The sequence below is a fragment of the Heterodontus francisci genome, chromosome 5 (assembly GCF_036365525.1).
Source record: "Heterodontus francisci isolate sHetFra1 chromosome 5, sHetFra1.hap1, whole genome shotgun sequence".
NCBI classification, from domain to species: Eukaryota; Metazoa; Chordata; class Chondrichthyes; order Heterodontiformes; family Heterodontidae; genus Heterodontus; species Heterodontus francisci.
The window spans coordinates 33,264,901-33,279,533 of NC_090375.1; the positions used below are offsets into that span (position 1 = coordinate 33,264,901).

The window sequence follows — 14,633 nt, forward strand, 5'->3', positions numbered from 1 at the left end:
CCAACTTGTCTATGTCCTTCTGAAATTCTACACTATCTTCCTCACAGTTCACAATGCTTCCAAGTTTCATATCATCTGAAAACTTTGAAATTGTGCCCTCTACACCAAGGTCTAGGTCATTAATATACAGCAGGAAAAGCAAGGGTCCCAACACTGATCCCTGGGGAACTCCACTACAAACCTTCCTCCAGCCCGAAAAACATCCATTAACCACTACTCTTTGTTTCTCAATCAGCCAATTTCGTATCCATGTTGCTACTGTCCCTTTTATCCCATGAGCTATAAATTTGTTCACAAGTCTGTTGTGTGGTGCTGTATCAAACGCCTTTTGAAAGTCCATGTATACCACAACAACAGCATTGCCCTCATCAATCCTCTCTGTTACCTCCTCAAAAAACTCCAGGAAGTTAGTTAAACATGATTTTCCCTTAAGAAATCCATGCTGGTTTTCCTTAATTAACTCGCATTTGTCCATGATTTGCTCTCATATCTTCTTCAGACTGTTTGGCGATCCATGGTACATTGCCAGCACTGTGATTGCCCTTTTTTCTTCTCTTTAGTTCAATCCATACAGACTCATTTGATGATCTGGAAGCTGCTGGTCAAATTAAATTACTGAACATACGTCTGAAGGAAAATAATGAATATTAAACAATAAATCATTGGTTATGCTGCAGTTGGGATAGTGCGTCCAATTTTGGAAGTCTTACTTCAAGAAGGATGTGATGGTCATGGAGTGGGGGTGCAGAAAAAAAATCACTAAGATGATGCCAAGGATGAGAGATTTTATTTATGAGAGACAAGAGAAACTGTGGTCTTTTCATTAGAACAAAGGATGTTAAGAGAAGAGCTAACAGAAGTGTTCAAATGTTTTTAGGTTTTGATAAAGCAAATTGTGAAAAAAACATTCCTATTCATTGGAGAGTCAGTAAATAGAGGGCGCAAATTTAAGATCACTATCAAAAGAATGAAGGGAAAGTTTTTTTTTTACATACACGGAGGGTTGTTAGGATATGGAATATCCTACCAGAAATGGTGGTAGATGAATATCCAAATTCTTTAATCGCCTTTGTGGCACCTTATTAAATGCCATTTGAAAACTTATGTACACATCATCCACTGAATATTTTTCCACTAGTTCTTCAAGAACTCAAGCTTGTCAGGCATATCTTGCTTTTTAATAAATGTGTGTTGGCAATCCTGAACTAACCCATGTCATTCTATGTTTAAAAAAAAACAAATAGACCTTTCATAGTATTCACATGTTCCTGATTACATTTGCCAGTGCATACAATCATACCTCTCCAAAGGTACATAGTTCCATAATTATCCAGACCGGATTTTCTGTAATTACGCCAATCAGCTTCACTATATGAGGGTGATCAAACTGCCGCATCGTCACTTTAAGAAAGGAAATAAGTATCTGTTATTCTTTAGTGATAACATGTTTATTAACTGAATAAAAGAGGAAGGCCAAAACTATAGTAGGAACATAAGAACAGGACTAGGCCATTCTGCCCCTCAAGCCAGTTCTGTCAATCAATTAGATTAAGGCTGATGTGTATTTCAATTGCATTTACCTGCCTTTGCACTATGTCCCTTGAAACCCTTAGCTAACAAAACTTAATCGATCTCTGTCTTGAAAGATTCAACTGACCCAACATTTTTAGGCTTTTCAAGGAGAGTGTTCCAGATTCCTGATTTCACCTCAAGAAACAGGCTAAAAATTAACCAGTTAAAGTCTATATCAATAAGTCTATGTCAAATGCTGTACTTTATTGTGGTAGAATATTAGTTCTCCCCAACACAATTCTTGTCATTATCAATTTCTATATTCAGCTGAGCTATCAGAAACATTTGCCAGAATCCATACTATTCTCTAAAGAGCAGGGGGGAAAAAGACACCATTTGAATCACCCTAGGTTACTATTGTATGCCTAAACAGACAGCTCAAAACTTAACTATAAAGAGGACCCCTGCATGAATAGCACACCAAATGTCAAAATGTGAGAATGATTACTAAATACAAATGCAAATAGCAATGCAATCCTAAAGTCAGTGAAATTAATTTAAACAGACAGCTGTATAACTTTTTCAGCACAAAAACTTGGCCAAACTAGGAGGAATTTATTTGATGGCCAAAAAAATTCTAAGCAATTTTTTTTTGTAAACAATTGTTAGCAGCTGAATTACAAAGTCAAAACAAAATTCCTGTGAAGTGACACCATCCCTACTATCGTATCAATGCACCTCTACAAGCTAGTACTCTAGGACTGATGGTATAAAATCTGATTTAATCATGAAGTGATAACTGTTGATGTAACTGTTCCCAAAATATAGGTCAATAATACCACGTCCGTTCAGTGGCATGGAGTGGTTGAACACAGATTCAAATGCCAAACAGAAGGCGCAGCATCTCCCAATGGGGACAGTGGGTGAAACTGGACAATGTGGTCAACTCATTTCTGCTTCTAAGAGTACGCTAAAGACAAGGATGTGGGCAACAATGGATGTCTGAGGAAAGGCATTTTCAATGGTAGGAAATTAAATATTTGTTCTCTTTAGCATTATTAAACAGTACTAATTATAGCCAATGTGGTGTGATAATGTGGATAGCAAAGTGTAAATCTAAAACCCTGCTCTGCGCAAAAAAACTTGCCATTATAAAACATCCTATCACATCTTCAGGATATCCCAAAGCAGATCACAATTTTTGAAATGCATTAACTTACACAGACAAATATGGCAGCCAAATTGTACACAGCAAGGCCCCAGCAACAGCACACAAGAATAAGGAATTGATCCATTTTTAGTAGCTGAAGAGGAATGTTGGCCAGGACATCCTTCTTTAGATAGTGTTTTTACATTCACTCTGGTTAATGTCTCATAAGAAAGATCTAACAGCAACACTGTAGTACTTAATACTTAAGAGTTGACTTAGATTATGTTCTCAAATGCGAGATTGGGACATTTGATTCAGAAGTGAGATTGTACCAACTCTCAGGGCAGCATCTAAGCCCCAACTATTTTCAGCTGCTTCATCAATGGTCTTCCCTCCACCATAAGGTCAGAAGTGGAGCTCCTAACTGACCATTGTAGTGTTCAATTCCAATCGCAATTCCTCATAGTTGTCACAAACTTGTATTTATTTTCTCCTCAGATTAAAAACAGTGTGTGCCTTTAAGACTCTGTTAAAAACAGTGTACCTTTAAGACAGGGAGAAGTTTTTGGATTTCTGAGGCACAGTGTGCCAACTGCATTTGTTACCCTAGGCCACAGCTGGAGAGAGAGGTTACATGGTATAATGTTTCGATTTGACTGGCAAAAAACGGTCTGAACCAATTTGTTTTAAGAGACTCTCCAGCGAAGCATGCTACTGAAGAGCTGTCTATTTTCTCTCAGCAAAAATTCTACAGGGAGCTATGGGCCGGCTTGATTGCCTAAGGGAAAAAAAGAGCCTTTTTTTCAAGAGACCGTCTGTATTGCTGAAGGTAGTAAAACTCCTTTTCTTCACTTCCAAGCCAGGAAGTATTTGCTTCATATGGAATCGCACTTGACTGATTGAGTTTGCTGGAATTCGAAGTAAAATTTCAACTGAGGTATGGTCAGTTTTGAAATTCAAGCTGACCTCTTGCTGTGCTCATCGTTGAAGGAACTGTTGATGCCTACTGCAGCCGAAATATTTTGAGTGCCTATTAAGAACAGGCCATTTCATCAAATCCAAGTGAAAACTTCGAGTAGCATCTGACTATTTTCACATTAGAATATCTCATCCATCAGGAACGTAACCCACAAAGATTTATTTATTTATTCTTAAGAAACAGGTAATTCTTTAAAACCACCACTTTAGAAACCGGTTTACCGTGATTTTTGAATGTATTTGTGTGAATGGAGGAGTTAAATTAAAATAAGAAGTTATAAGGTCTTTAGACATAGGTTTATCTTAATAGTGTTTAAGATTTAGTTTTTTTTTGATAAATAGTTAATTAGTTGTGGTCTAAAGATACTTGGTTTGGTCTGTTTTACTCCAGGGGGTTACTAGAGTGTTTAATTTGTCTGTTTTCCGGTTGGGTGGGAAAACTTTTATAATGTTCTGCGACCTGTGGAGTGACAGGACTGAATTGACAGTGCGTTGCTCCCGCCTCGGTCGTAACATAGTGAAGCAGTCCATGCCCACATACAGCAAGACTGGAACAACATCCAGTCTCAGGCCGATAAGTGGCAATTGCTGCTCATGCCTCAAGTGTCAGGCAATGAACATTTTCAACAAGAATGAACATAATCACCTCCCGATGACATTCAATGGCAAGTCATCCAGCATTAACATCTTGGGCGTCACTATTAACCAAGAACTAAACTGGACTAGCCAGATTAATACAATGACCACTAGCGCAGGTGACAGGCTGTGTATTGTGTGGCTAGTGGCTCACCTCCTGACTCTCCAAAGTAACTTGAACAGTTACAAGGATCAAGTCAGGAGTATGATAAAATACTCTCCGTTTGCCTGGATGGGTAAAGCTCAAACAACACTCTAGAGCCTCAAAACCATCCAGGACAAAGTAGCTCTCTTGAGCAATACCCCATACACTAACCTAAACATCCACTCCCTCCTGTTATCGAAGTATCACTGCAGCAGTGTGAACTCACTGTAGCAACTTGTCAAATCGTCTAAAGCAGCATCTCCTAAACGCATGACCTCCACAGCTATAAGGACAAGGGCAGCAGGTGTATGGAAACTCCATCACCTCCAAGCTCTGCTCCAAGTCACAAGTCATCCCAACGGACAGACATTGGCCTTTTTGCATTGTTGCAAGGCCAAAATCCTGGAACTCTGCACTCAACAAGCATTGTGGGAGCACCTTTACCACACAGGCTGCAGCAGTTCAAGAAGGTGGATTACCACCATCGTTTCAAGGCAATTAAGGATGGACAATAAGTGATGGCGACGTCCACATCCTGGAGTGAATAAAAAAACTTCAGTTTGCTCATTACCTAATGCATACTTAAGGAAGAGGAAGGCAGTGCAATGCGCCCTGCAATGTCCCAGGTTACTGACTGTATGTCTACTGATCTCTGACAGATGAGAGAGAAAGAAAAGTCTTGTAATTATATAACACCTTTCACGACCTCAGGACGTTCCAAAGCACTTTACAATCAAAGAAATACTTTTGAAGTGTAGTCACTGTTGTAAAGTAGGAAATGCAGCAGACAATTTGCATGAAGGGAGAGAAAGATAAAGAGAAAAAAAGGAAACATCACCTGTGTGAGCAGTGCGAGACACAGCAGCATCACAGAGAGCAATATCAGAGACAAAAACCATTTGAAGAAACATAATAAGCAGCTCACTAAATAAAGCTGAATTTATGCAGTCATCTTTGAAGTGCAGAGTATACATCTTTGGTGGAAGGTGTTAAGCCACTTCTCGTTCATATCCAGGCTAGGATGGTTCATTAGATGATGTCAAATTTTATAGCAACATTTAAGGTACTCTTTTTTTTTATAATATGCATTTAGCAAAGGTATTTGTAGGAGGGGGGAGGGGACCGACTGATTTAAAAAAATCTTAGCTGTTTGGATTCGAATTTCATCTGTGACACTGTACATAGCCGGAACTGAGACTAATTTTTTTTTATTTTGTTTTTTGAAAAGTTCAGATTCCCCTTCAAGATAGGTCCCAATATTATATTGTAAATTAGCTGCGTATTATATAAACTAAATCTATTAGAAACTATATGTGAGGAGTTAAATCACTAAGTTCTGTTGGTTCTTGTTAAACCTTTAAGAGCTGAAGTATTGAGTTTCGAGTGGGGCAGCTGAAGTCCACAATATGTGATGCCTGCATGGTGAGCTGGATGATCAAATATACAGAAAGTATCTCCAATTGCTTGAAAGAAAAAGACTTACATTTATTTAGTGCCTTTAATGACCTCAGGATATCCCAAAACACTTTACAATCGATCAAGTACTTTGGAAGTGTAGTCAATGTTGCAATGCAGGATACGTGGCAGCTAATTTACTCACAGGAAGCTCCCTCAAACAGGAATGAAATAAATGACCAGATCATCTGTTTTACATGCTGGTTGAGGGTAAATGTTGGCCAGGACACTAAGAGAACATAACCTAAGAAATAGGAGCGGGAGAAGGCCATTAAGCCCTTCGATTGTTCTGCTATTCACTAAGATCATGGCTGATCTTCTACCTCAACTCCGCTGTGCCACACTACCCCATTATCCTTCGATTCCCTTAGAATCCAAGTAGCTATCATCTCTATCATGAATATACTTAATGACTGAGCAGCCACAGCCCCCTCAGGTACAAAATTTCAAAGATTCACAACCATTTGGGTGAAGAAATTTCTCCTCAACTCAGTCCTAAATGGTTGACACCATATTTTAAAACTGTGACGCCAACCTAGTTCTAGACTCCGCAGCCAGGGGAAACATCCTCCCAGCATCAACCCTGTCAAGCCCCTTAAGAATTCAAAGTGATTATTGACAACGCAGCCGGCAGCTGACGTCATCAGACTGCGCCAATCTGCGCACATGTGCAGATTGGCTCCTACTCTCTACGCATGCACTGCATTCCACATTGCCAGGACTGGCTGGCACATGTGCAGATGACAACAGATGACGCGGGCAGAGAGCGGGGATGGGGGAAGCGGGGAGAGAGTGGGGTTGGGGGAAGCGGAGACAGCGCGGCCGAAGACCTTGGTGGTGACGGGTGCCCTCTCCCCCTCCCCGCCCCTCCCGGCCTACTCGCTCGCTCCCCGCCACCCCACCCCCCACTCCCCCGCCCTGCTTGCTATCTCCCTCCAGCCATTGTCTGCTGCCATGTGTTTAGGTTGCCTTTGTGTGATTATTTGAGCAGCGTCATCTTTAGTCCTGGCAGCTGTCTGACGTCACAGACTGTGACGTTTTAGTGGCAGAGGCTGCATTTGCGCATGTGCCACTGCAGCCCAACCTAGTGGTTGCATTGTCAGCAAATGCAGCCTTAAAAATTTTATATGTTTTAATGAGATCCCCTCTCATTCGACTGCAACGATTCAAGAAGGTGACTAACAACTAACTTCTCAAGGGCAATTAGGGATGGGGAACAAATGTTCAACTTGCCAGCGACACTCACATCCCATGAAAGAATAAAAAAAATTCCGAACTCCAGAGCATAGAGGCCTAGTCTACTCAATCTATCAAAGGACAACCCCCTCATCCTAGGAACCAGTCTAGTGAATCACTGTTGCATTCCCTCTGAGGCAGTAGATCCTTCTTAGGTAAGGAGAACAAACTATACACAATACTCCTAGGTCTTATATAATTGCAGTAAAACTTCTTTACTCATATACTCCAATTCCTTTGCAATAAAGGTTAACATAAAATTTGCTTTGCTAATTGCTTGTTTATGAATGTTGCCTCTCGGGTGCCAGGATAAAGATTATGCAGCAGGTACAAGAGATTTTGGAAGGTGAAGAGGTACAGCCAAAGGTTCATGTTGGAATCAACGGCAGAAGAAGAAATAAGTTTGTGATCTTGCGAAGAAAGTTTCGGCAATTAGGAGCTAGATTAAAGAGAATGATATGTAGGATATGTTTGAAAACAAAGTGAGCAGTGACGTCACAGGAAAGCTACAAGGTGATTGGTTGGTGAGTAACCACTGTTAGGGAATAGCTCTAAATAGCTGGGTAAGTAACAAAAAGCAAAGAGAAAGGTCGACAGTTTTTTTTTTATATAGTAGGCAGTGTTTTTTTTTTAGGGAATCAAGGTCCCTAGTGTAAATCACCTAATTTTTGGGTAACTTCAGGAGATAAATTAAGGGTAAATCATGACAGGGCAGCTCGGCAATGTGCAGTGCTCCTCATGTGCAATGTGGGAAGTCAGGGACACTTCCAGTGTCCAGGGCGAACACGTGTGCAGGAAGTGTCTCCAGCTGCAGCTACTCGAAATCCGCGTTTCGGATCTGGAGCGGTGGCTGGAGACACTGTGGAGCATCCGTGAGTCTGAGATCATCGTGGATAGCATGTACAGGGACGTGGTCACACTGCAGTTAAGACTGCTCAGGCAGAAAGGGAATGGGTGACTGCCAGGAAGAGTAGAAGAACTAGGCAGGTAGTGCAGGAGTCTCCTGAGTCCATCTCCCTATCTAACAGATTTTCCACTTTGGATACTTTTGGGGGAGATAGCTTCTCAGGGGAATGCAGCAAGAGCCAAGTCTGTGGCACCACGGGTGGCTCAGCCGCACAGGAGGGGGGAAAAGGAGTGGAAGAGCTACAGTGATAGGGAATTCTATCGTAAGGGGTACAGATAGAAGTTTCTGTGGCCGCAAACGAGACTCCAAGATGGTATGTTGCCTCCCTGGTGCTAGGGTCAAGGATGTCACGGAGTGGCTGCAGGACATTCTGAAGGGGCAGTGTGAACAGTCAGAGTTCGTGGTACACATTGGTGCCAACGGCATAGGTAGAAAGAGGGATGAGATCCTGCAACAAGAATTTAGGAGCTAGGTAGCAGAGTCCCTCAAAGGTTGTAACCTCTGGATTACTCCCAGTGCCATGTGCTAGTGGGTATAGGAATAGGAGGAGAGAGCAGATGAATGCGTGGCTGAGGAGATGGTGCAGGAGGGAGGGCTTTAGTCTCCTGGATCACTGGGTCTGTTTCTTGCAAAGGTGGGACCTGAACAAGTTGGATGGGTTGCACCTGAACCAGAACGGGACCAACATCCTTGCTGGGAGGTTTGCTAGTGCTGTTGGTGGGTGGGGGGCGTGGTGTAAACTCATTTGGCAGGGGGATGGGATACAGAGTAGAGGTACAGTAGGGGGTGATGCATAGTCAAATATAAAAGAGAAGCTGAGTCAGTCTGGAAGGCAGAGCAAATATAGACCTGTTAAGGTACAAGTGAAAAATGCAAGGCTGGATTGCATCTATTTTAACACAAGGAGTCTTACTAGTAAGGCAGATGAATTGAGGGCGATGATTAGCACATGGGATTATGACATTATTGCTATCACAGAGATATGGTTGAGGGAGGGGCAGGACTGGCAGCTCAATATTCCAGGGTATAGAATTTACAGGTGAGACCGGGGAGGGGGTAAAAGAGGAGGTGGCATTGCACTGTTGATCAAGGAGTCAATTACTGCAGTAAGGAGGGATGATATCTTAGAAGGTTCCTCAAATGAGGCCATATGGGTAGAACTTAAGAACAAAAGGGGGGCAATCACATGGATGGGAGTGTACTGCAGGCCTCCAAACAGTCAGGGAGAGATAGAGGAGCAGATATGTAAGGAAATCTCAGAGAGGTGTAAAAATAATAGGGTAATAATGGTAAGGGATTTCAACTTCCCAATATCAACTGGGATAGTCCTACTACAAAAGGCTTAAAGGGGGCAGAATTCTTAAAATGCATACAGGAGAGCTTTTTGAGTCAGTACGTAGAAAGTCCTACAAGAGAAGGGGCAGCACTGGACCTAATCCTAGGGAATGAAGCCGGACAAGTGGTAGAAGTGTCAGTGGGGGGGGGGGGCATTTCGGGGATAACAACCATAACTGTAAGATTTAAGGTAGTTATGGAAAAGGACAAAGATGGACTGGAAATAAAGGTACTGAATTGGGGGAAGGTCGATTTCAATATGATAAAACAGGATCTGGCCAAAGTGGATTGGGAGCAAGCTACTTGTAGGAAAGTCTACATCAGACCAGTGGGAGTCATTCAAAGAGGAAATAGTGAGAGTTCAGAGCCAACGTGTACCCGTTAAGGTGAAGGGTAGGACCGACAAGTCCAAGGAACCTTGGATGTCAAGGGAAATAGAGGATTGGATCAGGAAAAAAAGGGAGGCTTATGGCAGATTCAGAGCGCTGAAAACAGTGGAGGCACTAGAGGAGTATAGAAAGTGTAGGGGGGTACTTAAAAAAATAATTAGGAGAGCTAAGTGGGGACATGAAAAAACACTGGCGGGCAAGATAAAGGAAAATCCTAAGGCGTTTTATAAATATATTAAGGGCAAGAGGATAACCAGGGAAAGAGTAGGGCCCATTACGGACCAAAGTGGCAATCTGCATGTGGAGCCGGAAGACATAGGTGAGGTTTTAAATGATTACTTTTCATCTGTGTTCACTATGGAGAAGGATGATGTAGTTGCAGAGATCAGAGAGGGGGATTGTGATATATTTGAACATATTAGCATTGAAAGGAAGTATTAGCTGTTTTAGCAGGCTTAAAAGTGGATAAATCCCCAGGCGCAGATGAGATGTATCCCAGGCTGTTACGTGAGGCAAGGGAGGAGGTAGCAGGGGCTCTGACACAAATTTTCAAATCCTCTCTGGCCACAGGAGAGGTACCAGAGGACTGGAGGACAGCGAATGTGGTATTATTCAAGAAGGGTGGCAGGGATAAACCAGGTAATTACAGGCCGGTGAGTATAACAACAGTGGTAGGGAAACTATTGGAAAAGATTCTGAGGGACAGGATTAATTTCCACGTGGAGAGGCAGGGATTAATCAGGGATAGTCAGCATGGCTTTATCAGGGGGAGATCGTGCCTAATTAACTTGATTGAATTTTTCGAGGCGGCGACTAGATGTGTAGATGAGGGTAAAGCATTTGATGTAGTCTACATGGACTTCAGTAAGGCTTTTGATAAGGTCCTGCATGGGAGATTGTTAAGAAGTTAAGAGCCCATGGGATCCAGAGCAATTTGGCAAATTGAATCCAAACTTGGCTCAGTGGGAAGAGGCAGAGGGTGATGGTTGAGGGTTGTTTTTGCGAGTGCAAGCCTGTGACCAGTAGTGTACCGCAGCGATCGGTGCTGGGACCCTTGCTGTTTGTAGTGTACATTAATGATTTAGACGTGAATATCGTAGGTATGATCAGTAAGTTTGCAGATGACACAAAAATTGGTGGTGTTGTAAGTAGTGAGGAGGAAAGCCTTAGATTACAGGACGATATAGATGGACTGGTAGGATGGACGGAGCAGTGGCAAACGGAATTTAATCCTGAGAAGTGTGAGGTGATGCATTTTGGGAGGACTAACAAGGCAAGGGAATATACAATGGATGGTAGGACCCTAGGATATACAGAGGGTCAGAGGACCTTGTTGTACTTGTCCGTAGATCATTGAAGGCAGCAGCACAGGTAGATAAGGTGGTTAGGAAGGCATATGGGATACTTGCCTTTATTAGCCGAGGCATAGAATACAAGAGCAGGGAGATTATGATGGAGCTGTTTGGCCACAGCTGGAGTACTGTGTACAGTTCTGGGCACCACACTATAGGAAGGATGTGATTGCACTGGAGAGGGTGCAGAGGAGATTCACCAGGATGTTGCCTGGGCTGGAGCATTTCAGCTATGAAGAGAGACTGAAAAGGCTAGGGTTGTATTCTTTAGAGCAGAGAAGGCTGAGGGGGGACATGATTGAGGTATATAAAATTATGAGGGGCATTGATAGGTTAGATAGGAAGAAACTTTTTCTGTTAGCGGAGGGGTCAATAACCAGGGGGCATAGATTTAAGGTAAGGGGCAGGAGGTTTGAAGGGGATTGAGGAAAAAATTTTTCACTCAGAGGGTGGTTGGAATCTGGAATGCACTGCCTGAAGAGGTGGTAGAGGCAGGAACCCTCACAACATTTAAGAAGTATTTAGATAAGTATTTGAAATACCATAACATACAAGGCTATGGGCCAAGTGCTGGAAAATGGGATTATATTAGATAGGTGTTTGATGGCCGGCAAAGACATGATGGGCCGAAGGGCCTGTTTGTGCTGTATACCTCTATGACTGTATGATAGTAACCCAAGGATTATTCCTGGTGGTACTAAATGGATAGCTAGAGAGATGGTGCATGAGTGAAGGGTTCAGATTCCTCGGAAATTGGAACCAGTTTTGGGACAAAAGTAGCCTATGAAAAAGTGCAGGTTTCGCCTGAACAAGGCTTGCTTTTCCCTTCTCTTCAGTGATGTGTTTCCTTGACTGGGGGCAGCCTGAACAAGTCTAGAACTAAGGTCCTCGCTGGAAGATTAACTAAAGCTGTGCCAGAGAATTTAAGTGACTATGGTAGGAGAAAGGAAAAGCTAAAAGGATGATCAGAAATGAAGGCAAAAAGCAACAAGGAGTTTAGAAAAGATGAGAGAAAACACATATCAGAAGGAGGACTGTAAAATTGCCAGGAAACAGGATTTTGGGGGCAGTAGAGGAGGGGCTGGGGAAAGGAGGGATGGGCAATCAATGCATGCCTTGCCAGTGACACGCACATAAAATAAAGTTTCATCTCAACCCTCCCCACCTCATCCTGATCAAAACTTCTCTCACATATAGAAAGTTATTTCTGCAAAAGCTTCACATGGAAAATATTATTACCTTGTCAGACATAATTCATTGCGGACTTCTGAGGCTCAGAATAATATCTGGCATCAGTACTTGAATGGCTGTGTTCTCCATTATAATTTTAGGCTCGCCACAACATATTTCCGTCTGTATATTTTACAGACTTCAGCTTCGTTGAAAGCAGTTTTTGTTTAGAAACCAGAAGCATGCTGCTGCTCCCAGTCAAAAAAAAAACACATAACTGAAGGGAAGGAAAAAGCAAGCCGTGTAAGATTGCATGATTCTTTTCTGTTACCACATCTCTGCTACAAAGACATGAAAAGCAGCCTTATAGTTAAAAAGGAGCCATAAGATTTTCAACAGTCTTGTTAAAGAGCAGACTTGCTCCATAACATTTTGCCTGGCTAGCTTTTAAATAATACTTCCACTATGCTCAGTCACTGGCTTAAAATCCCAACTCTTACAGCTTCTTCACCAGTGTTAGTTTGAACTTCACATTAGGGTGAAAACAAAATGGAGTTAGGTAGCTGAGTCAGATGGTATTCCAAACCACTTATTGTAACAAACTGTTCCTCTAATCTTGAAAGAAACAGCCATAATAGTTAACACAACAAATTAAATTTTGAGGAGAACTATTGTCAAGTAGCTCAATGAAGTAATGTGCCACAAGAAATGTTATTGACATTTGCAAGGCAGGAAGTTCCAGATAAATAGATAAAAAAAAATTCATCACCTACGGCTTTCTTAATAATGAGTTGGAGCAAATGATATTCTCCAATAACAGTGATATGTAATATTTAACCTATTAAAATATTGTTACCTTTCTAAGGCTGAGGATATGTACAAAGATGAGAGACAAAAGGTAATAGTTTGGAGTGTATATACCTCTCAGGAAGGTGCTATAACATGGGTAGTTGAGAAATACAGGAGGAACTTGAGATCAGACCAAAATGGACCGAGGAAGAGGCTGCTGCCAGGTCAAAGGTATTGGTGTTGAAGTGTGTGAGAGCACCATAGCCTCAGAGAAGGGGTTGGGGGAGATGTTGGAAGTAGGAGTATATAGCTTTGAATATTTTCCAGTTTTCACCTACCTGCCCAGGTTATTTGCCAGCCTGTACGCTGGCTTGCTCACCCAACTCGTCTTTCATGTATATCTCATCAAACTGCTTCCTAATCTACTTTACTGCAGGAAAAATGTATATATAAGAAGTTGTTGTTTATGCAATTTATATTATTTAAAGCAGCAAGGTTTTCATTTGTTGTTCCTGATACAAATTCTTATACACACTCTTGTAGGCAGTTAGCAGCCCTGCCCCACTTCCTTGTGTACTTACTAGACCTGATTAACAACTGAACATTTTGAACAATTCCCATAATACTTTGCTAGTTCATCCTTTAGGCTGTTCTGAAAGACAAGTTTATATTTTTTTACTTTCAAGACACCAAGACTGGTTTGCAGTAATATTCAATGGCTTGGAAGGTTTACCAAAAGCAAGTCCTATATGCCTTATGAATGGCCTGTCAATTGCTAAAACAATTTTCAGGGTTATAGGCAGAAATGTATACTTGGAGCTGTAGCCTGCTACTTCATCCATTCTCTTTGGTCTAGATTGATCCCTCTAGGAAAATCCTAACAAGGCACAGATCATAGCTGCACAAAAGGAATCTTATGTGAGGACTGCAAAGATAGAGTAACCAACATCAATTGAGGAGGACTGGTCTACCTTAATACCTTTTTGGGATGTGCATTCATCTGGCAAGGCAGCATTAATTGCCCATTCCCAGTTGCCCTGAAAGCACTAAGAAACAATCACTTAAATTGAACTGGAGTTCAATTTTGGAGTACAGGAGCAGTGACGTCTTGCTTCAATTGTAGAGAACCTTGGTTAAACCGCACTTGGAGTACTGTGTGCAGTTTTGGTCCCCTTACCTTAGGAGGGATATTACTACCATAGAGGGAATGCAACGAAGATTCACCAGACTTGTTCCCAGGATGGTGGGACTGTCCTATGAAGAGAGGTTGGGGAAACTGGGCCTGTATTCTCTAGAGTTTTGAAGAATGAGAGGTAATCTCATTGAAACCTACAAAATACTTAAAGGGATAACAGGGTAGATGCAGGTAAGATGTTTCCCCTGGTTGGGGAGTCTAGAACCAGAGGAAACAATTTCAAAATAAGGGGGAAGCCACTTAGGACAGAGATGAGGAGAAAATTCTTTACTCAGAGGGTTGTGAATCTTTAGAATTCTCTACCCCAGAGGCCTGTGGAAGTTCAGTCATTGAGTATGTTTAAAGCAGAGATTGACAGATTTCTAAATACCAATGACATAAAGG

General features: G+C 41.9%; 1 protein-coding gene across 5 annotated transcripts in view; it reads right to left on the reverse strand.

The window, feature by feature from the left end:
* Positions 1-14,633, reverse strand: part of LOC137369804 (focal adhesion kinase 1) — a 717,355-nt gene that overhangs the window by 147,760 nt on the left and 554,962 nt on the right. For all 5 annotated transcript variants that reach the window (XM_068031302.1, XM_068031301.1, XM_068031300.1 and 2 more), the window contains one exon: positions 1,301-1,401. In XM_068031302.1, the coding sequence (XP_067887403.1) occupies positions 1,301-1,401 (101 nt within the window). The remainder of the gene's footprint in view (positions 1-1,300; positions 1,402-14,633) is intronic.